Source organism: Equus asinus, chromosome 28 (genome assembly GCF_041296235.1).
Source record: "Equus asinus isolate D_3611 breed Donkey chromosome 28, EquAss-T2T_v2, whole genome shotgun sequence".
NCBI lineage: Eukaryota > Metazoa > Chordata > Mammalia > Perissodactyla > Equidae > Equus > Equus asinus.
This window is the reverse complement of record NC_091817.1, coordinates 15,459,330-15,481,079: the sequence shown is the minus strand read 5'-3', so window position 1 is coordinate 15,481,079 and position 21,750 is coordinate 15,459,330. Positions and strand designations below refer to the sequence as shown.

At 36.7% G+C, this 21,750-nt stretch overlaps 1 protein-coding gene across 4 annotated transcripts in view; it reads left to right on the top strand.

Annotated features, from left to right (window-relative positions):
• Positions 1–21,750, top strand: part of ITFG1 (integrin alpha FG-GAP repeat containing 1) — a 284,107-nt gene that overhangs the window by 182,156 nt on the left and 80,201 nt on the right. For 2 of the 4 annotated variants that reach the window (XM_014867980.3, XM_070500645.1), the window contains exon 13: positions 17,843–17,886. The exons of the other annotated variants lie outside the window; for them this stretch is intronic. In XM_014867980.3, the coding sequence (XP_014723466.1) occupies positions 17,843–17,886 (44 nt within the window). The remainder of the gene's footprint in view (positions 1–17,842; positions 17,887–21,750) is intronic. 4 annotated transcript variants of the gene reach the window in all.

Here is a 21,750-nt window from a genome sequence, read left to right as displayed (position 1 = left end):
CCTATACCTCCCTTGCCCTAAGTGTAGAAGCGGATCTTTTTCCAAGGAGCCCTGCTTTCTTTTAGTAGAGGTTAATATTTAAAAACCAAGTTTTGCATAGTCATTGTGCTGGTTGCTACTGGGTTGTCATTTCTTCTAGGTTGTCTCGATGGACAGAGCTAGGAAATACAAGTATGGCTTCACTCAGATACAACACACAAATACACACATCTATAATTATTTATACACACACACACACGTGCATATACATATCCTATAAAACCATGAATTCATACCATTAACTTCCATTTCTAATCCAACATCACATTTCAAGGGTTCTTTCTAATCTTTTCTGTTTGTAGATATCTTTGCTAGCACTGAGAAACTCAACTCCCATTTTCCTCAATATATTTACCTATTTGTTCATTGTTACCTGTTGCCAACCATGCTAGTCATGTCCTCCACCTGCCACCCATGTTCATCATAGAGACCCTGCACATGTTTTATTAACTGTATCCCTAAGTATTTTATTTTTTTGAAGTTATGTGTTACTGTGTTTTTAAGTTTGGTTTCCGCATGTTTGTTTTAGTATATAGAAATGCAATTGATTTTTGTGTGTTGATCTTGTATAATGCAACCTTGCTCAACTCACTTATTGGTTCTAGGAGGTTTTTTTAGATTGCATGCGATTTTCTACGTGGACAATTAGCTCATCTGCAAAAAGGGACCGTTTTATGTCTTCCTTTAAAATGCATGCCTCTTTTTTTTCTTTTTCTTTCTGGCTGGAATTTCCATCACTATGGTGAATAAGATTAGTAAGAGTGGACATCTTGTGTTGTTTCTGATCTTAGGGGGAAAGCATTCCGTCTTGCACCATTAAGTATGATGTTAGCTGTGGATGTTTTGTAGATACTCTGTTTTCTGTTAAGGACGTTTCCCCTATTTCTAGTATGCTGAGTGCTTTATCATGATTTGGTGTTGGAAGGTAACTTTTTGGGTTACTCTTATTATAGTTGACATCAAGACAGTCATATCAGTTCATCTGTTAATGAGATGACATGTATTTCATATAAATATTTATTACCATTTTGAAATGGGTACAAGTAGCTGAACACAGAAAAGCAACAGAATAATGAAAGATTATTGGGAGATTTATTTGAGAAATAAAAATGGCAGAAAATCTAATTCTTTCTAACCAGCAAATTCACTCTTACTTGAATGAACTAGGAGTAACTCTTGTCTTCATTACTGTTGCAGCCACAGAATAGATATTATGAGTCTAACCATTTCTATAGTTTTTATCCATGTGACTCTCTCCTTCTCTTTGCCATTTGAAGGAGGTATTATTTGACTGTTTTACAGCTAAAAAAAATTTAAATAGTCTATATATTTGGTATGCTATTAGCTTATTTAGTTTGAAGTGTGTTTTTTTCTCAGTGGTTTTCCTTGAACTTTTAATCTTCCAGATAAGAAGACTAGGAATCCTTAAAACTTTTGCTAACCCTAAATGTATATGTAATTAGAAAAACCTGGTTCGATTCATTTAATTGATACAAGGCTGTTGGAGTAACAGTTTGGAATTTGATCCCTTCCGATAAATACTAAGTACAGCCATTGACTAAGGCAGGCTTTGGTTGCCAACGGGAGATTCAACAAAAGCAAACATCTCAACATCTGCTCTGTGCCCTTGGATCACTAGAATCATCGTCCTTTGTGATGACAGCACGCTCTTAGTTCCCATGTATTTTAGTGTCACACATAATCGTCTCCCCTCCCTGCCTCCATCCATCCCAGGATATTTGAGAAGCACTCTGAAATAATGTATTTATTTAGGTCATTTGCTTACCATCTTTCTCTCCGAGTATATTGTGATAGTCTAAGCAGCTTGGGGGTTAGTGTCTATGTCTTATTTGTCTGTGATTCCCCAGTACCTAACTCAGGGCCTGGCATAAGAGGAGGCATTCAGGACATATGTTAGACAAATGGCCGGCTACTTTTTGAGGCACAGATTGATTGGCTGTCTTGATTTAAAAGTGTTTCCTCTAGTACCAAAGCAACACTTGATGCCTCTCACCCCATGTTCTGTCTCTAGGAAGCATTCCACCAAAATATGAACTCTAATTCAAGGACACATTTCCACCTTTACCCATTTTCTGATATCAGGGACACAGCTAGTCAATACTTTGTTTCTTAAAAAGAGAATTTATTGAGCCTTAGTGAATGAATTAACCCTGCCCTGGTTTAACTTCTCAAGTCTACCCATCTTTTCAGACTCTCTGTGACTGGAAACTCTAACTTAATTTCCCAGGCTTACAACACCAAAAGTACACAGAAAGAATAACGTGTAGTGAGTAAGAGCAGGGTTCTCTCTCATTACCTTAGGAGATGCTGTGAAAATGACCATTTTCTCCAACCTAGAATAAATGTTATTTGTTTCAAAAATGCATTTTGAAATTCAAATTAATTCTCTTTCAAAGTATCTTCTTTCTGTTTAGTGAGATAGCTGTAAGATTTGTAGCTGTAGGAGTTTTGCCAGTGTGCTTTAAAGAAACTATTTTCTCAAGTTTGAAGCTTTCAAAAAAACACAGATTTATTACTTAGTTCATCTGAATTTGGTGTGTCCATGTGTCTGTCTGTATGGATTGAAGATTAGTGCTTTCTAGAGCAGGTGTTAGTCATTGAGGGTAGGGAAAAATTCAGGTGAGAGAGATATTAATTTGTATGTGGTTAAGACAAATCAGGTTCACCCTGCATCCTTTTATTCAAGCCTTAAAACTACTTTTCTACTAAATATTCTTTGTTTTGTACTCTTAAAAAATTTGATTGTCTTCATACTCTACTTATCACAGGTTTGTCAGCTGCCACGAGGGCGTGCAATGCCGCTGTGCCCTGCTTGAGTCTGCAGGCCCTTTCCGAAGCAGAGGTTGTCAGTCATGGGAGGCAGAAGTGAATCAGAGCATAGGGTTTTCCTAACTGAGAAGGGATTCCAATTCCCAGCTGTAATAATAATAATAATGAAATGCTAAAGAGAGAAGGCCGTTCTCAGTGTGAGGCAGAAGCCAGTCTCACCTTTTTTGTTTTTAATTGATCATTTGGAAATTGTCCATGTAGAAAAATGCATACATATAATTTAGGATCCTCAATCCTTCCTTGGTATTTGTTCATTTACATTTTTAAAAATTACAAAAAGATGAGGGAATTTTAGAGATGAGAAAGGCCTCAGAAGGCATCTTGCCCAAGCCCAACCCAATGTGCCATCTCAGCCAGCTTCTCTTGAATGCCTTGGAGTAAAGCTCACCTCCTCGGACAGCAACACACACTTCTTCTGAGTCAGTTTAGTTGCTGGAAAATTTGTTCTGTATGAAATCAAAATGTGTATATTTAGTTACTTCTGTCTGTTGACACTAGTGTCTGGTATGTTGTAGACCCTTGATAAGTATCTGTTGAATGAAAAACAATTAGTCCTAATAAAACTATTAACGGTTTTTGTCCTTAAAGCAGACCATAAATTATAACTGTAGTAACAGAATGCTTATAAACACATTATGGTCCTGCTTGGGGATAAAGCAAACTTACTTAAAGAGTTAAATAATGAGACAACAGACTACTTGAAAATGAAAAGACATGTCTGAGGTGTTTCTTTAAAGTAGTCCAGGGATGTAGGAAACGGAATATAGATGTTGTTGACAAGTGAAGTCGTGTGAAGTGTGAGTGGGGTTCTTTATACTGTTCTTTCTGATTTTGTATATGTTTAAAAAATTTCATGTAAAAAGTTTAAAATCCACAGAGTCTCTTGAGAATCTGTGGCCTGTGACTTCCTCGTCTAAGTCAGGATGGGTACCACTGGGCAGCACTGCCCTCTGAGTAACAGTAGCCTAGGGAAAGTTTTCTCACGTCTCCACACTCAGACCCAGAAATAGCCAAGTTGGTGCAGGAGGTTTTAGTTTTAGAAAACAAGTAATTATATTTCCATTATATATATTATATATAAATTTTACATTTATATAAATTATATTTGCATTATAAAGATGTTAACATAAATAACATACTTTACAGAAAGGTCATGGGAAGTGAGATACCAATTTAAAGCAGTCATTTGGGAAAAATAACCTTCTAGCTATTTTGAGGTGCCGTTCCACTCTTCCTTTCGATTAGTAGTTGTTTGCCCTAAGTCAGACAGTTACTAGTATGTAATTACCCTTACAAAGCTGTCTATGATGTCCAGGGTTGATTTTGATCTGAAATTATTCTGTTACTCTAATGCTTAAACCAGCCTGTGCTAAATGTCAGTGTTGTTCAGTTGAGGAAATTTGGGTACTTAAGCTTTTGTATGTGGCTGGGGAAGGGTAAAATTATCCTTCTGCCTGTTTCCCTGCTGATTCCCGCAACGCCACAGATCACAGAACGGTTTCCCAACACTTGTGTGAAGACAGGGGACCCTGTGGACTGCAGAATTTTGGGGTTCCCTAGCTCCCTTGAATCAGAACTAGTTCCTAGCTCTAATTTTTTTCTCATTCCTGCCAGCTACACTTGGAGGTTCTGCATTCTAATTCTATCTTACTAATACTGAACTCAAATTTCTAAGACGCATATATGAACCTATATTTCCCTGGCACTTTTAAAATTGTAACTGCATCTTCACCTTTTACTTCCCAAATAAGATGAGACCTTTAAAACATTTTATTCTTTTGCCTGCTTCCAGATTTTATTGAAACAATGTGGAAGTTTATTTCTGGATGATTTATTTTGTTTTACCTTTTGTGACTTCTGTTTTGCAAATCCTTTTTGACAATTCACAACCATATTATCAGTGGTTATTTAAACTTAACAAGTTTTACCAGCTTTATTGCCACCATTTCACTTAGATACCACATCTTTTCCTTTCTTCATTCGAATTCCTGCTTCTTTTAGTGGAGTGCTTCCTCAAGTGACTTTCAGAAATTTGTACGTAGGTTAATATATTTCTGAGTACTGGTGTGTGTTAAAATATCTTTCTCTTGCCGTTACATATCAACACTAATTTTGCTATATAAATATAATACTGTTCCATTTTCTTCTTGCAAATAGTATGATAGTCTTGAAATTCTCTCCTTTTCCCACATATTGTCCTATTTAGGTAGGGACTGTTTATCTGATTACTCACTTTGGTCTTCCTTCTTTTAAGCTGTTGAGTTTTTTTTCATGTGTCTGAGAATTTTTCTCTGCTTATATTTGTAAACAGAATCAGTGTTGAAAGGTAATGTGGGTAGCAAAAGCACTTGTGTCACATGCAGTTCTGCCCAGCAGACAATTCCCACTACTCCTTTTCTCCCCTGCCCATGCAGGAGCTCCTCAGGGCATGCAGGCTGGGAGCTGAGCAGAGGTGGACGTATTTGAGCAAAATGGTGGCTTTGAGGTTCTCACATAACACAGCAAAGTGATGCCTTGGTGCTGAACTGCAGCCACTCTGTGAGATTCACTAGTGACGGGCACCCCAAGAGCACCTGACTTACCCACGCCCATGGCCTCAGCGTGGGGTGTCATCAGACTCTGAGTCTGAGCAGAGTTGTGCTTTCCAGTGGGAGGAAGAGGAGGAGAGTTACGGGGGGCACAGTTTATTAGGCAGTCTCACTGCTTTGCTGAGCCATTTTGTATTATTGCACCATACGGGTTCAGAGGTTTGGTTTTTTTGGCAATACTCTAAAATTATTTAGGACCCTATGTATAAGTACCAGCAAATTACCCATTTTACTTAGCTAGCAAGAACCTCCAAGTGACAAATGTAGTTCCCCCCTCTATGAGCCTCGGCACAGTTCTGGGAGTCCTTCGGCTCCGCTGTGTTCCCCTAGCCCCGCCATGGCTTGCTCTCAGCTGCTGCAGCTCCGAGGTTACAGGCTTTCAGTGGTCTGCTGGGAGTACAGCCACTGTGGCCCCGTTGACTCTCTGACCTGCTCAGCGCTAAGCGGCTGTTTTCTCAATGTTATTTACCTATTTAATAACCTTTAGAAATTACTTAAAATATCTGCCATTGATGACCACACACTTTTATTTTCATGCCTTTTTAGTCATTGTAGTGATATTTAGAGAATTGAAGTAAATATTTATGTTTTGCATTAAAATGCAGATTATTTACTAAAAGTTTTTCAAGTATATTTACTGTGAACCAAATATGTTTTTAAAGGTCAAGACTCTCCCGAATTTAGCAAAAATTTTAACATTATATGTGTATAAAAATATACTTATGTGTATAAAAAATTATGTGTGCATACAACGTATACCTCTCACATTTAATATTTGATATGTTTGCACATGAAGAGAACAGGGTCAAAATTACTTGAAAGCTGATCCACTTTTTGCTTCATATGTTTCTGTATTTGTTTTTTACGATGAGCATACAATTTTTTAATTTAGAAAAATATGTGAAAGATAGGTAATCAATAACAGACAAAAAGAGGTTTCCATATAATGTCTAAAATAATGTCTAAATGACAAGAATGGGGGGCTTTATTTCACACATATTTGATTATGATATTTGCTTTGTATTCATGTGTCTTAAGGAAACAAAAACTAAAAACATTTTCGGAGAATGAATACGAAGAGTGACCCATAATCGAGACAAGGATTTTTTATTTTAAATGCTCCTAAAACCATTATACAGTATTGACCTTTACTACTTTGACTTTCTTCTACTCATCTTTCTCCCAACCTGCACATTGGCTTGGTTTTACAGTATTTATGCATGATTATTGCTATTTTTTGGTTCTGGCATTTGTGAAAAGTAGCTAACGTAAACTGAATGACAAAGCTGGACGTACTTTAAATATCTGTAAGAATACGTGGGCTATAATGTATAGTGTGGTTTAACATGAAATGTCAAGATTCTAAGCTTTGTCACTTTAAAGAAAACTTATGAATTGCACATCCCAGTAGTCATGTTTTAAACTAATGTAATCTACTAATAACTGGTAATTCACATAGCTCATTAAGAATTTTAATTACAGTTTTTCATTTAATTCTGTGAATAGCCTATCTTCTTTTACTGTGTAAATCTTTTGAAAACAACTTTGTTTTTCAAAGTCTAGGGGTATTAGAAATTACTTTTTATAACAGTTTATTTAAAAGGATATTATAAAATGTGAAATCTATATAGAATTTTGAATATGGTTACAAATACTAATAATTTACGAAAGTTTATGAAATGGTTAAAAATCTTTAAACTTCTAAAAGTTAGACTCTGGTTCAACCAAAATCAAGTAGGTAGTAGGAAAACATTTATTGATACTTGAAATGAGAAGCATAGAGGAAACTTAAAAACCAAACAAATAAAAACAGTTCTTGACTTCAAGAAACTCACAGTGGCAAAAAATCCAAATAGTGGAAAGCTGGAATTGTATACTGGTATCTGCCCCATTAAAGTTCCCTTTTCCATATGGGCTCTTTATGTATTTTAGCACACCTTCCCCGTTGTTGTTATAGGTGCTTAAGAAAAATGTTTTACTTCACTCACAACCATATGCTTTTCTAGAAAAATGTATAACTTCCCACTTCTAGGAAGTGAGCTTTTGCTGTAAAAATAATAAATTCTGTCTTAGAGCATTTAGTAGTGGGGTCTTTCCTGACTAAAGCACAAAGGATGGAATGTTTACTCTGATGTCACTGGGGAAATTACATTCTTGCACTGATTTAATAGACTGCCGGTACTTTTTACTTGTTCGTAAGTTTAACATTACAGGGTATTAAAACTGTAATTTCAGGGGGACATTTGTAGAAACGCCATGACAGTCTACCCTTTTACTTCTTTGATTATGCAAGAGAATTTTAAACCATTATTCCTTTTTTTATTGGTAAAGTTTTGGTTTGGCATTTATTTCGTTTTGTCTTCTGATTACAAAAAAAAGGGCAGCCTATTGCAAAGCATTTGGAAAATCTGGAAAAGTATTTTAAAAATCTGTACCCTTTGCCAATTATTAGATATAAATACAATAAGCACTGAGCATTTTCTGGCTGCTTCTGCTGGTTGCCAAAGTTTCAAGAACACCAAAAGAAGCTGCAGCAGTGAAAGCTGATAGTTTTAAATCCTGGAATCCAGAATTATGGAATCCATAGTTTATTTCAACAACTGAACAACAGGAGCTAATATTTATCATATTTCCTGTGCCAGGCCCTCCACCAGGTGTCTACGTGGGTTGTCTCATAGAGTAGTATCTGTATTTGATAATTTTGAAATGAAAATATGTGAGAATGTGTAACTTTTAAAAATAGTATAATCTTACATTTTGTGTACAGAGAAAGGAGAAAATTAGCTTATAAAATAAAAAGTTATACTCCTGGTTCTCCTCTGCATTTCTGACTTTAGAAAGTATGCATCATCCATGATCCAGCCTCATTCATTCAGACCCTGCCTATTCAAGGCTTCCACTTTTCCAGATAATTTTGTCATATATGAGCAAACTTACACAAAGGGCCCTTTAAAATCAAACCACTTCCCTCTGTGCTAGGGTGGATGTGAAGTGCCTAACACTACCTAATAGCAAGATAGATCCCAGTTCGGAATTATAGGATTTGGGAGTTTGTGTAAACCTTATAAATCATTTTATCCAACCACATTGTTTTAAAGATTTTTCTAAACTGTAAAGCAGAGAGAAGTGAAGAATCTGTCCATGCCCACACTTCGCATTGGTTCACACAGCAGGAGATGGCCCTAGATAGAATTTCCTGTCTCCTGTATGAATAGGGTGCCTGAAAGGAGCTAAGCATATGGTTTTTAGCCAATGTTGGTATCAAATAGTCACTTTGGGATTTATTCTTGATGAACACTCATGATCTGTAGACTTAGTATAATTAATCTAATATGAATAGAAACTAACAGAAAAAAACTATTAATAAGATGAACTAACGCATCTATAAACACATATATAAAATATATGCTATATTGTGTTTCTCAGCAACGTTTAGTTCACTTCTTTCTTTTTGAAGAAGTTGTGTCTAATTTTAGTGAGCTGTGATTTAAACTGTACTGATAAGCCTGTCACATTAATATACTGAAAAATATGAGAAGTGAAAATAAAAATTTTCTTTATACAACCTGTACATTTGAGGAAACCTAACACTTTTCAGATTTTTTTTAATTTTATTAACTCAAGAGGGGAAGAAAATAGTAAGAAGTGCGGATGTGTCCCTTTTTTTCCGATAGGAAAACTAAAGGGTGAGTCACAGGGAGATTTAGGGATAGAGCCACAGCTAAAAGTAAAATTCCGCTCTTCTGTAGTATTCCCTTAAAGAGCCGTGTAATTACTGAACACAGCTAAAAACATTCTTTTTCTGTCTTATATCTAATATACACAGCTAGTTGAGCCCAGAAACCATGCAGTCCGAGTCCGCCTCACCTGCTGCAGCAGCCACGCCGACGGCGCTGGGAAAAGTCCTAGTTGTCTGTGGCTGAAATAATAATTTCAGGCTAAGAACAGTTTAACTTTTATGATAGTATTTGGGAGTTCTGAATTCCTAATTAAACAATATTATCAACCGGAAAATTAATTAAGCTCAAGGATTAGTATCATTGCTTCTTGCATCTGTGGTTGCAAAAACCAAGGAAATGCATATTCTATTTGTATTATGTAGACATCTCTTTTTATAAAACATATATTTGTATAATATATATGACAAAAATGTATGATATGTATATATGTATGATACATTTAAGTCTTATCATTTTGATTCTATTGCTATAATATGAAACTTCAAATTTGACAGAGGAAGTCTTGTAAAAGACAAAAATAGACACAGGAAACCAATTTTTAGCTTGCTATATACAAACTGAAAGACACTATTACATAATTTTGAGTAAATACTCTGAACTATGCTAAACAAGACACAGACATTTTATCTTACACAGAAAATAAAATAATCCAATGGTTCATTGATTTCCCATCTCCCATAAAAGTAGGGTAATGTCTTTTTAATGAGTGTCTAGTGGCCACATGGTCTTTCAAAAGAGTTCCATTTGCTTTGTGACTTTGAATAATGTATGGGCCCAAGCTTCAGTTTCCCCTTCTGGAAATAACAAAACGAGGTGCGGGGCAATATACATCCAAAAGCTTTAAGATATTTCTATGAATTTATCTCGAGGAAATTATCAGAGATGTGCCAGAAATTTGTGTATAATGCACCAAAGATTTATCCATAACGTACCATTTCTATAAAGGCGATCTTTCAGTGTTTTTAAGAGGAAAAATTTAAGTTGACTTATAGAATGGAGGAGAACCTAAATGTCCTAATGAGGAGAATGGGCGTGCGTACATGTGTGTATGTATCCATCCATACATACAATGGAATACCATGCAGTTATATGATAGAGTATATTTAATGATATTAGAAAAGTTTGTTACATTAACCAAAAAGATTACAAAATTGTGTGTAGCCTGATTTCATTTACTTAAAACTAAAAAAAAAAAAAAACTAAGTATGTGTATTAGTCTACTCTGCCTGTCGTCACAAAGTGCCACAGACTGGGGGGCTTAAACAACAGAAATTTATTTCTAACAGTTCTGGAGGCTGGAAGTCCAAAATCAAGGTGCCAGCAAGGTAGATTTCGTTCTGAGGCCTCTTCTCTTGGCTTGTAGATGGCCACCGTCTCGTGTGCTCTTTGTGCATGTCGGGAGAGAGCAAGCTTGCAAGGACACTAATCCTTTCAGATCCCTTATGATCTCATTTAACCTTACTTTCTTCCTTAGAGGCCCCATCTCCAAGTACAGCTACGCTAGGGGTTAGAACTTCAACATACGAACTTTGGGGAGACACAAACATTCACTCTATGACAATGTGCTACTTACAGCAAATTGATGACAATATCTGAATGGTTGGATCACAAGTGATTTTTATTTTCTTCCTTTTACTTATCTATATTTTTTAATTTTTTCTACAATGACGTACTCAAAATATTCAGAAAAGTATATAGACACAGTAGGTGATTAGTAGATTAGTGGCTGCTTTGGGCTGGGTGTGGGAATGGAGGACTGGAGCATGACAGCTGAAGGGCACAAGTTTCTTTTTTGAAGTAATGAAAATTGATTCTGGTAATGGTTGCACAACTGGAGGAATATACTAAAAACCCTTGCATAGGACACTTTAAATGGGTGAATGGTATGGTATATGATTTATATCTCAATAACGTTATTATAAAAAGTAGGTGTGTGTGTGTCTGTAAAGGGGATTTTGGAAATAGATCCATTTCTTAGCACTTCCAGTCACTAGATCCAGTATGTTCTCCCACATTGCACATTATTGTTTTGGCTTTTGAACATTAATTACTCAGTTTTTCTCAGTGAGGATCTACACATTTACGTAGCAGGCATTTATTACTATCAATAAGCATCTGTCTACTTGGAAGAGGAAGATGTATGCATGTAAAATAGCTAAAGGACAGTGAAAAGTGCTTTGTACTCAAATGTTGAAATGGAATTATATCTGCTATAAAATTATTAAAGTCAAAGAAGGCTTCTTTGGAGATGGTAGGTGAGAACCTATATCCAGAAAGATGATTAAGAGTTGGAATGACCAAAATGGGTAGTGGCGTAACATTCCAGGTGGGAGGCCATGATCACAGTAATAGAGAATGAGCAGATGGTGAGAAGTAGAAACTCACTTTCTTGCACTAGGTTGAAGATTACTAAGGGAGAATATTGATGGTATCCATTGCTGAAAGGGCAGCTATGGCAAAGAGAAGATTTTGTCCGTGATGCAATAACTGCAAATACTTACTGTACTACAGAATCAATAGAGGAGAGAGAGAGAGATTTATTTTAAAGAATTGATTCATACAGTCATGGAAACTGGCAAGTCCAAAATCTGCAGAGCCAACGTCCCATTTTGAGTCAAAAGGCCATCAGGCAGCTATGGAACCAGGAAGAATCAAAGTGCCAGTTCATCAAGCAGAAAAAGCTGATGTTTCACTTCGAAAGCCATTAGGCTGGATAATTCTTACACAGGTCTTCAACTGATTGGATGAGGCCCACCCACATTATGAAGAGCAATCTGTTTTACTCAGTTTACCAATTAAATATTAATCTCATACAAAACAAGCTCACAGAAATACCTAGAATAATGTTTGACCAAATATCTAGGCACCCTATGACCAAGTCAAGGTGACATATAAAATTAACCACCACGATTTACTGTTTAAGTTCTTCATAGAGAGAGCCTGTGGTCAACTGTGTGGTTTAAGAAGATGAATTTTGCATCAGTGTTCAAAGGGAGAAGCTAGGTGTTCGTAATTAAGAGGTCGGCCCTGGGGTGACCACCTCGGAATGCAGTCATCCAGGCATGAGGCGATGGGACAGTGGAGAGAAGGTGGTAGCAGTGGGTGTATAGAGTAAATAAGGTAAAGTATACAGCTTGGTGAAATTTTAAATAAAAATTTTAAATAAAAAATCACAGCCACACCCAGATCAAGATATTTACAGTACCTCAGAAGGGTCCCTCATATCCCCCCACTCAGTCAGTACTCCCTACCAAAGTGTAACCACTATTCTGATCTCTGTCACCATAGATTAGCTTTCCCTTTTCTGAATGTCCTATAAAAACAATCACGTAGTATGTACTCTTTGTGTCTGGTTTCTTTTACCTAATTTTATATTTGTGAGATTCATGCAACACATACATCTGTAAATAGAATCTTACTAAACATATTTGCCTACGTCTTGTTTTTTCACCTTAGCAAGAGAGTATAAACACGCTTTCAAGTCATGACTTACAGGTCTCCCTCCTTCTTTTAATCGCTCCATGTCATTCCATACTACTATAGATGTTCCACAATTTGTTTAGCATTTGCTCTTTTGGTGGACACATAAGTGGTTTCCAATATTTCATAGACATGAAACTGATGAGTTGAGGGGCTACGTTCTTTTTTTTAGGATTTTATTTTTTCCTTTTTCTCCCCAAAGCCCCTCCGGTACATAGTTGTATATTCTTCGTTGTGGGTCCTTCTAGTTGTGGCATGTGGGACGCTGCCTCAGCGTGGTTTGATGAGCACTGCCATGTCCACACCCAGGATTCGAACCAACGAAACACTGGGCCGCCTGCAGCGGAGCGCGCGAACTTAACCACTCGGCCATGGGCCAGCCCCGAGGGGCTATGTTTTTAATGTTAGTAGATAATACCAAATTACCTTTCCCAGAAGTGGTAGGCATTTATATTCCCACCAGAGTATGACACTGTCTAGTCTGCCGCATGTTCAGCTGAGAGCTCTAAATTTTTCTCAGTAATTAGTTTTTAAAATAGGTAATACATGCAAATGATGAAAACAATACAGAAGAGTGTATAGTGAAAAGTATGTCTCCTTTTCATGCCTGTCTCCCAATGGTCCAATTCTTCTTCCCAAAGACAACCTTTTCTTAGTGTCTATCCAAGATATTTTATGAATATACAAGCATATATGTGTATACAATTTTATTTGACATAAATGACGGTTCTAGACCTTGCTTTCTACACTTAACAACATATCTTGGAGATTATACCATAGTAATATAATCTAGAGCTGCCTCATTATTTTAGCTACTAATAGTATCACGTAGTATGGATACAACACAATCTAATAAGTTCTTTATTGATATCAAGATTATTTTCAGTCTCTTATTGTTATAAATAATGCACAGTGAATATCCTGTAGGATAAATTCATAAAAATGAAAGCATTAAAAATAATAAATGTGCATTTTTAAAATGAACATATTATTGAAATATAACATACAGAAAAGTACACATAAGTACACAGGTCTATAAATTTTCACAAAGTAAATGCACCCGTATTATTACACCCGGATCGAGAAACACGTGTTACCAGCAACCGGAAGCTTCCTCATGCCCTCTTATTTGTTACTAACCCACTTCACATAAAGGTAACCACTAATTTCCAACACTGTAGATTAATTCTGCCTGGTTTTGGACTTTATAGTATAAGTATTATTTGTTTTAACAGATGTCTCTTTGTAGACATCGTGTCACTTTACACATCCACCTGCAGTATAGTATGACAATGCATGTTTCCTAACACCTTCACCAACCCAATGGGTTATTAAACTTTTTGATTTTTACCACTTACCCAAGTGGAAAGTATTGTCGCTTTTATTTTGCATTTTTCTTATACTGAGTAAAATTCAGCATCTTTTCATATGTTTAAGAGCCATTTATAGTTTTACTTCTATGAATGATCCTTGTCCGTTTTCGTTTTCTTATTGATTTATAAATGCACTATAATATATATTAGGGTAATTAATCTTTTGTGATATATGTTGCAAATATTTTCCCTAGTTTATCATTTATCTTTGATTTTATTGTTTTTCCTACAGACATTTTTATCAGTCTTTTGTTTTTTGCCTGTTTGTTAGGTATAACATTGATTTTTTTCGTGGCTAGTGAGATTGAGTGTCTTTCTTCATGGTTTTTGATTATTTGCATTTTATCTTCTCGATATTGCTTCTTTGATAACTTTGTTTTCTATTGGATTATCATCCTCTAACTCAAACCTAGAAGCTCTTTGTATATTAGTGATAGTATTTCTTTGTAATGTATGTTTAAAAAAGTTCACCCCCTTGGGGCCAGCCCCACAGCGTAGTGGTTAAGTTTAGCACACTCTACTTCAGCGGCCCAAGTTCATGGGTTCGGATCCCAGGCACAGACCTACACCACTCAGCAGCCATGCTATGGTGGCGACTCACATATAAAGTGGAGGGAGATTGGCACAGATGTTAGCTCAGAGCAAATCTTCCTCAGCCAACAAAAAAAAATAGTTCACCCCCTTGTCATTAGTTTTTGTAAATTTTATGGTTTCTTTTTTATTTTGTAACAGCTTTGAGATATAATTCACATACCATACCATTCACCCATTTGAAGTAAACAATTCCATGGCTTTTAGGATATTCACAGAATTATGCAACCATCACCACAATCAATATTAGAACATTTTTATCACCACAGAAGAAACCCTCTGCCCTCTAGCTATTACCCTCAGTCTTCCCAGCCCTAAGCAACCACTCCTTTCTGTACCATAGATTTGCATATCCCGCACATTTCATATAAGTGGGATCATATAATGTGTGGTCTTTTGTGACTGACTTCTGTCACTTAGTAAAATGTATTCAAGGTCCATCCTTGTTTTAGCATGCATCAGTGCTTTATTCCTTTTGATTGTCAAATAATGCCCCATTATATAAATATACCAACATTTTGTTTATCCATTCATCAGTTGATGACATTTGAATGGTTTCCACCTTTTGGCTATTATGAAAAATACTGCTGTGAACATTCATGTACAAGTTTTTGTGTGGACATATATTTTAATTTCTCTTGAGGTATACCTAGGAATGGAATTGCTGGGTTAAATGGGAACTCTATATTTATCCTTTTAAGGAATTGCCAGATACTTTTCCAGAGCAGCTGGACCACTTTACATTCCCATCAGAAGTGTATGAAGGGTCAAATTTCTTAACATTCTCACCAGCATTTGTTATTATTTGACTTTTTTATTATACCCATCTTAATGGGTATGAAGTGGTATCTATTGGTTTGTTTTGTTTTTTACCAGTGTAACCATTTTTTTTTATTGTGGTAAAAAACATGTAACATAAAATTTACCATCATTAACCATTTTTAAGTGTACACCTCTGTAGAGGTGAGTATATTCACATTGTTATGAAACAGATCTCCAAACTTTTTCATCTTGCACATCTGAAACTCTGTACCCATTTAACAACAACTGCCCCTCCTCCCCCCGACCCCAGCCTCTGGGAACCACCATTCTCCTTTCTGTTTCTATGAATTTGACTACCTCATATAAATGGAATTGTACAATATTTGTCTGTTTGTGACTGGCTTATTTCACTTAATATAATGTCCTTAAGGTTCATCCATGTGTAACAGGTGACAGGATTTCTTTCCTTTTTAAAGCTGAATAATATTCCATTGTGTGTATATACTACATTTTGTTTCTCCATTGATCTGTCATTGGGCATTTATTTGGGTTGCTTCCAGCTCTTGGATATTGTGAATAGTCTACATTTCATTGTGGTTTTGGTTTGCGTTTCCCTGATTACTGATGATGTTGAGCTATTTTCATGAGCTTTCTATATCTCTATATCTTCTTTGGAGAAATGCCTATTCAGATCCCTTGCTCATTTTTTTAATTGGGTTGTCTTTTTATTATTGAAATGTAAGACTTCTTTGTATTATTTGTGTCTTTCCCAAATGTAATTTTTATGTTATGAGTTAAAGTCTAACTTCATTTTCCTCCATATAATAAATTATCTCATACCATTTATTGAATAATCCATCTTTTCCCTTCTTTAACAAGTGTTTATTGAGCAAATGCATTGGGTTAGGCCCTGAGAAAATAAGGATAAAATGATGCAGAGCTTACATATAGTTCAAAGGCAGACTTGTGATTAAGTAATTACTGTTCAGCAAGATAACGGTTTAAATGAAAGTTCATGAAAACCATTTTGGGACAAGTGGAGAAGAAGCACCAGTCTGCCTAGAGCTGAGAGAAGAGGAGCAAAGGAGAGGGCAAAGTCAGGTCATGGACAGTTTGAGAAGGAAAGGATGAGAACCAGACACTACTGGGCTAGGACACTTAAACTTTGGAAGCCGTTCTTGCAAGTGTAAAATGTTTATTTCACTGTGTCCTCAGTTGTTCATGTAAACGTGCTATGGTAAAGGAACAGCTTCTTCTTTTGTGATGATATGCCATGCTCCTTTCTTGGTGTCTGTACTTTATGCTGTGCCCAGGTATAATATTTCTATTAGAATGATTGTCGTGTCACATTCATAGACTATAAATAAGAAACCATTTTCCTATGGATATATTTGAACAAATATTCATAATTATTATTGAAATAATTCATGCTTGAGCAGAACGGTCAGCTGTCTTTCTTTAACTTGTAACATAGCATATTTAATAGCACATAGTGTCCACTTTCTTACAAAGGTCTCACTTCACGGGAAGTGGTGGTAATATAGCTATGTTTTAAAACTCATGTTGCTTACATAAAGAATGTTCAGATATTCTGTCTGTTTCTTTGTTGTGATTATAGAATAAATGTGTCATTGTCATTTTTGTATATTTGTTGTAGACCCATCAATTATTTTATAGTTATGTTTTCCATACTAGTTATCAAGGGTGGCCAGAATCTTTGACCCAGAAACTGACTGGATAAATGGAAAAGGTTTAGTTTGAGATATAAAGTGCTAAATGTTTGATTTGTTTTTCTCGGTATACTTTTTTTTTTTTTTGGTGAGGAAGCCCTGACCAAACATCTGTTGCCAATCTTCCTCTTTGTGCTGAGGAAGATTGTCTCTGAGCTAACATCTGTGCCCATCTTCTTCTATTTTGTACATGGAATGCAGCCACAGCATGACTTGCTGAGCAATGTGTAGGTCTGCACGTAGGATGCAAACCTGTGAAGCCCAGGCCACCAAAGTGGAGTGTGCGAACTAACCACTACAGCACTGGGCCAGCCCCCTCACTATACATTTTAATTGGTTTGGATTTGGCGCTTTTCTGTTAGATTCTAAGTCATCCTTGGAATTTAGCTAACCACTTAGAAAATAGAACCAACAGTAGGTATGGTATGATGTAACTATCAGTAATTATCTCACCTGTATATTTCACAAAATAGCATCTTGACTGTTTCATAAAGGCTTGTGAAATATTGGTATAAAATGAACAACAGAAAACTTAATTTACTCAGATCTAAAGAAATCGAATTGGTTTCTGCTTGTGTTCATGAATCAACAGAGCATATTAACAGATTTTAGGTGAAAAGATAGAACTCACTTTAAATATAGGCTTACATTATAACAGTAATAATAGCCTTTTCTTTATTTTTCCACAGTTCTTAGTGGTCTCTGTTCTAATGACTGTCCTCGTAAGATAACAGTAAGTAAACTTAACTCTTAGTTGTAAATATTTCTGTGAAAATTCTCTGCGTGATAAAAGATATACACAAAATAGTTGTTATAGGTTATAATCAAATTGTTTTTCCTCTTTAGAAATGATTAAAGTATCCTTCAGGGCTCAAAAAAACTTTACTGGGAATAAGGTACCTTGCCTAAAAACTTCCTCACCTCACAGTTCACCTCCTTTATGAAGCCTTTTCTGATACCCTTCAAAAAATGACTACCCCTCCAATTATATTTGTACATACTACTGCCATTTTGGCATCTGTAAAACTTGATCACACTTACCTGTTTATATTAAATGCCTCTCCACACTAGACTGTAATTCTTTGGGGGCAACCATGCCATCTTTGTATACCTGTTACATAGCACAGGGTCAAGCATATAGTAGACAATTATTAAATTTTTTTGGTATAGTCTTAATATTGACTTGCCGTCTAATAGAATTTTTCAGTGAAATAACAAAATGTGAAAATAATTAGGCTTAGTTTTCAAAATTGCCAGTTCATATAAATTGTAATAAGAATATTACATTATATTTGAAAGCGTGTGTGTGTGTTGGTATATTCCTGCTTGGGTCCTCAAAGTAACTCTTGTTTCATAAGGAATTATCCCCCATTTAAAGATGACGAGGGGCCGGCCCAGTGGCGCAGTGGTTAAGTTCGCACATTCCGCTTCCTTGGCCCAGGTTCTCCAGTTCGGATCCTGGGTGCAGACTTGGCACCACTTGGCAAGCCATGCTGTGGCAGGCATCCCACATATAACGTAGAGGAAGATGGGCATGGATGTGAGCTCAGGGCCAGTCTTCCTCAGCAAAAACAGGAGGATTGGCAGCAGACGTTAGCTCAGGGTTGCTCTTCCTCAAAAAAGAAATAAATAAAGATGAGGCAGCTGAGGCTCAGAGAAATTCATTTATCCAAAGTGATAGAGCTTTTAAGTAGCGAAACTAGAACACAAAGCTAGGTGTTCTGATTTTAGTCTCGTATTTTTACTCTCCCATTAAAGCGTTGCATTACCAACATTTTATGTATGTTTGGGAAACTTCCCATATTTAAGATGTGTGGGAACAGATCCTGACCCAGAGATTTGCATGCAGAGATTTACTCTGGACTTGGGAGCAACACCTCTGAAGTAGTGAGGAAGGCAGGATTGGCAGGAGAAGTTGGTCTCTGATGCATGGAGAGCTGTGAAGCTAGGATGGTCCTTCAGACATGGCCCAAGTTGATGGAAAGGAGCCACGCCTCTGTATTCCTAACATCAATCAAGCATTGCCTGGAGGCAGTCCCCAGGGAGGGGCTATGATTCCTGAGAGCCTGCTTCCTTGGCTGAGAACAATTTCTAGGTAGGAACCTAGCTGGGAGCTATCAGCAGCAACACTTGGAGCGACTCAGGGAATATGTGCCTCAGTCCTGAAGGGAGGTGCTGGACAGTGCGTCACCACCTTCACTGGGAACGGCAACCCCGTCTGCTCTTATGTCATAAACGTGGATGTACGGTGGGGGAGGCTGTGAGAGGAGTGATGCAGAGGATATATGAGAACTCTCTGTACTTCCCACTCACCTTTGCCGTGAATCTAAAAAATAAAGTATTTTTAAAAATTTTAAAGTGTAGATGGGATTAATTGGAGGCTAAAGGTTAACTTGGTTATCCAAGTATTGTCTACCCAGCTTGTGAAATATTCAGACCCTTTGTTCCTCTTCCTTGCTCTTACTGACCATATCCCCACTGTGTGGCTCTTTCATTACATGATCAATCAGAGAACTTTAAAACATTGAAATTGAACCCACTCGTTTTACCCACAGAAATTTTTTTTACCCGCAGAAATTTTGATAGAAAGGCTATATGATTAAGGCAGATTATACTTCTAACATGAATAAAGCTCCCATTCTTTCTATCTTAAAATAAAAGCCACCTCTATCATATGGAGAACAGAATCGTGGGAAGTCCCATAAGTGGAATCCCGCGTGCAGAGCTGTTGTTACAGTTGTTACTCTAACGGTCCAGCACCTTCGGGCTTTTCTGCAGGTGATACATCTGCCTCCCATTCATCTATTCATTACTTTCTTTAAACTTCAGATTCTCTTGAATTGCCCCTCACATATTCATTTTCATTCCCCACTGATATGATAGATCACAATTTTATGACAACCTAAAAGAAACGAATGCACGCTGTACTTCCCCAGTTTTCCATATATGAAATGTATGTCCACTTGTGAAATTATTTCATGAAAAAGTGGATCTTCTTCATATTGTTTTTTTTTTATTAATGTTATGATAGATTACAACCTTGTGAGATTTCAGTTGTACATTTTTGTTAGTCATGTTGTGGGTACACCACTTCCCCCTATGTGCCCTCCCCCCACCTCCCCTTTTCCCTGGTAACCGCCAATCAGATCTCCTTATCAATATACTAAATTCCACCTATGAGTGGAGTCATATAGAGTTCGTCTTTCTCTGACTGGCTTATTTCGCTTAACATAATACCCTCGAGGTCCATCCACGTTGTTGTGAATGGGCCGATTTTGTCTTTTATTATGGCTGAGTAGTATTCCATTGTGTATATATACCACATCTTCTTTATCCAGTTGTCAGTTTCTGGGCATGTAGGCTGGTTCCACGTCTTGGCTATTGTAAATAATGCTGCGATGAACATAGGGGTGCAGCGGACTCTTGAGATTTCTGATTTCAGGTTCTTAGGATAGATACCCAGTAATGGGATAGCTGGGTCATAGGGTATTTCTATTTTTAACTTTTTGAGAAATCTCCATACTGTTTTCCATAGTGGCTGTACCAGTTTGCATTCCCACCAACAGTGTATGAGGGTTCCTTTTTCTCCACCACCTCTCCAACATTTGTCACTCTTGGTTTTGGATGTTTTTGCCAATCTAACAGGGGTACGGTGATATCTTAGTGTAGTTTTGATTTGCATTTCCCTGATGATTAGCGATGATGAACATCTTTTCATGTGTCTATTGGCCATATTCATATCTTCTTTTGAGAAATGTCTGTTCATGTCCTCTGCCCATTTTTTGATCGAGTTGTTTGTTTTTTTGTTGTTAAGCAGTGTGAGTTCTTTGTATATTATGGAGATTAACCCTTTGTCGGATAAGTGGCTTGTAAATATTTTTTCCCAATTAGTGAGCTGTTTTTTTGTTTCAATCCTGTTTTCCCTTGCCTTGAAGAAGCTCTTTAGTCTGATGAAGTCCCATTTGTTTATTCTTTCTATTGTTTCCCTCAACTGAGGAGTTACAGTGTCCGAAAAGATTCTTTTGAAACTGATGTCAAAGAGTGTACTGCCTATATTCTCTTCCAAAAGACTTATTGTCTCAGGCCTAATCTTTAGGTCTTTGATCCATTTTGAGTTTATTTTAGTGTGTGGTGAAAAAGAATGGTCAATTTTCAATCTTTTGCATGTGGCTGTCCAGTTTTCCCAGCACCATTTGTTGAAGAGACTTTCTTTTCTCCATTGTAGGCCCTCTGCTCCTTTGTCGAAGATTAGCTGTCCATAGATGTGTGGTTTTATCTCTGGGCTTTCAATTCTGTTCCATTGATCTGTGGACCTGTTTTTGTACCAGTACCATGCTGTTTTGATCACTGTAGCTTTGTAGTATGTTTTGAAATCGGGGATTGTGATTCCGCCGGCTTTGTTTTTCTTGCTCAGGATTGCTTTAGCAATTCGCGGTCTTTTGTTGCCCCATATGAATTTTAGGATTCTTTGTTCAATTTCTGTGAAGAATGTTCTTGGGATTCTGATTGGGATAGCATTGAATCTGTATATTGCTTTAGGTAGTATGGACATTTTAACTATGTTTATTCTTCCAATCCATGTGCAAGGAATGTCTTT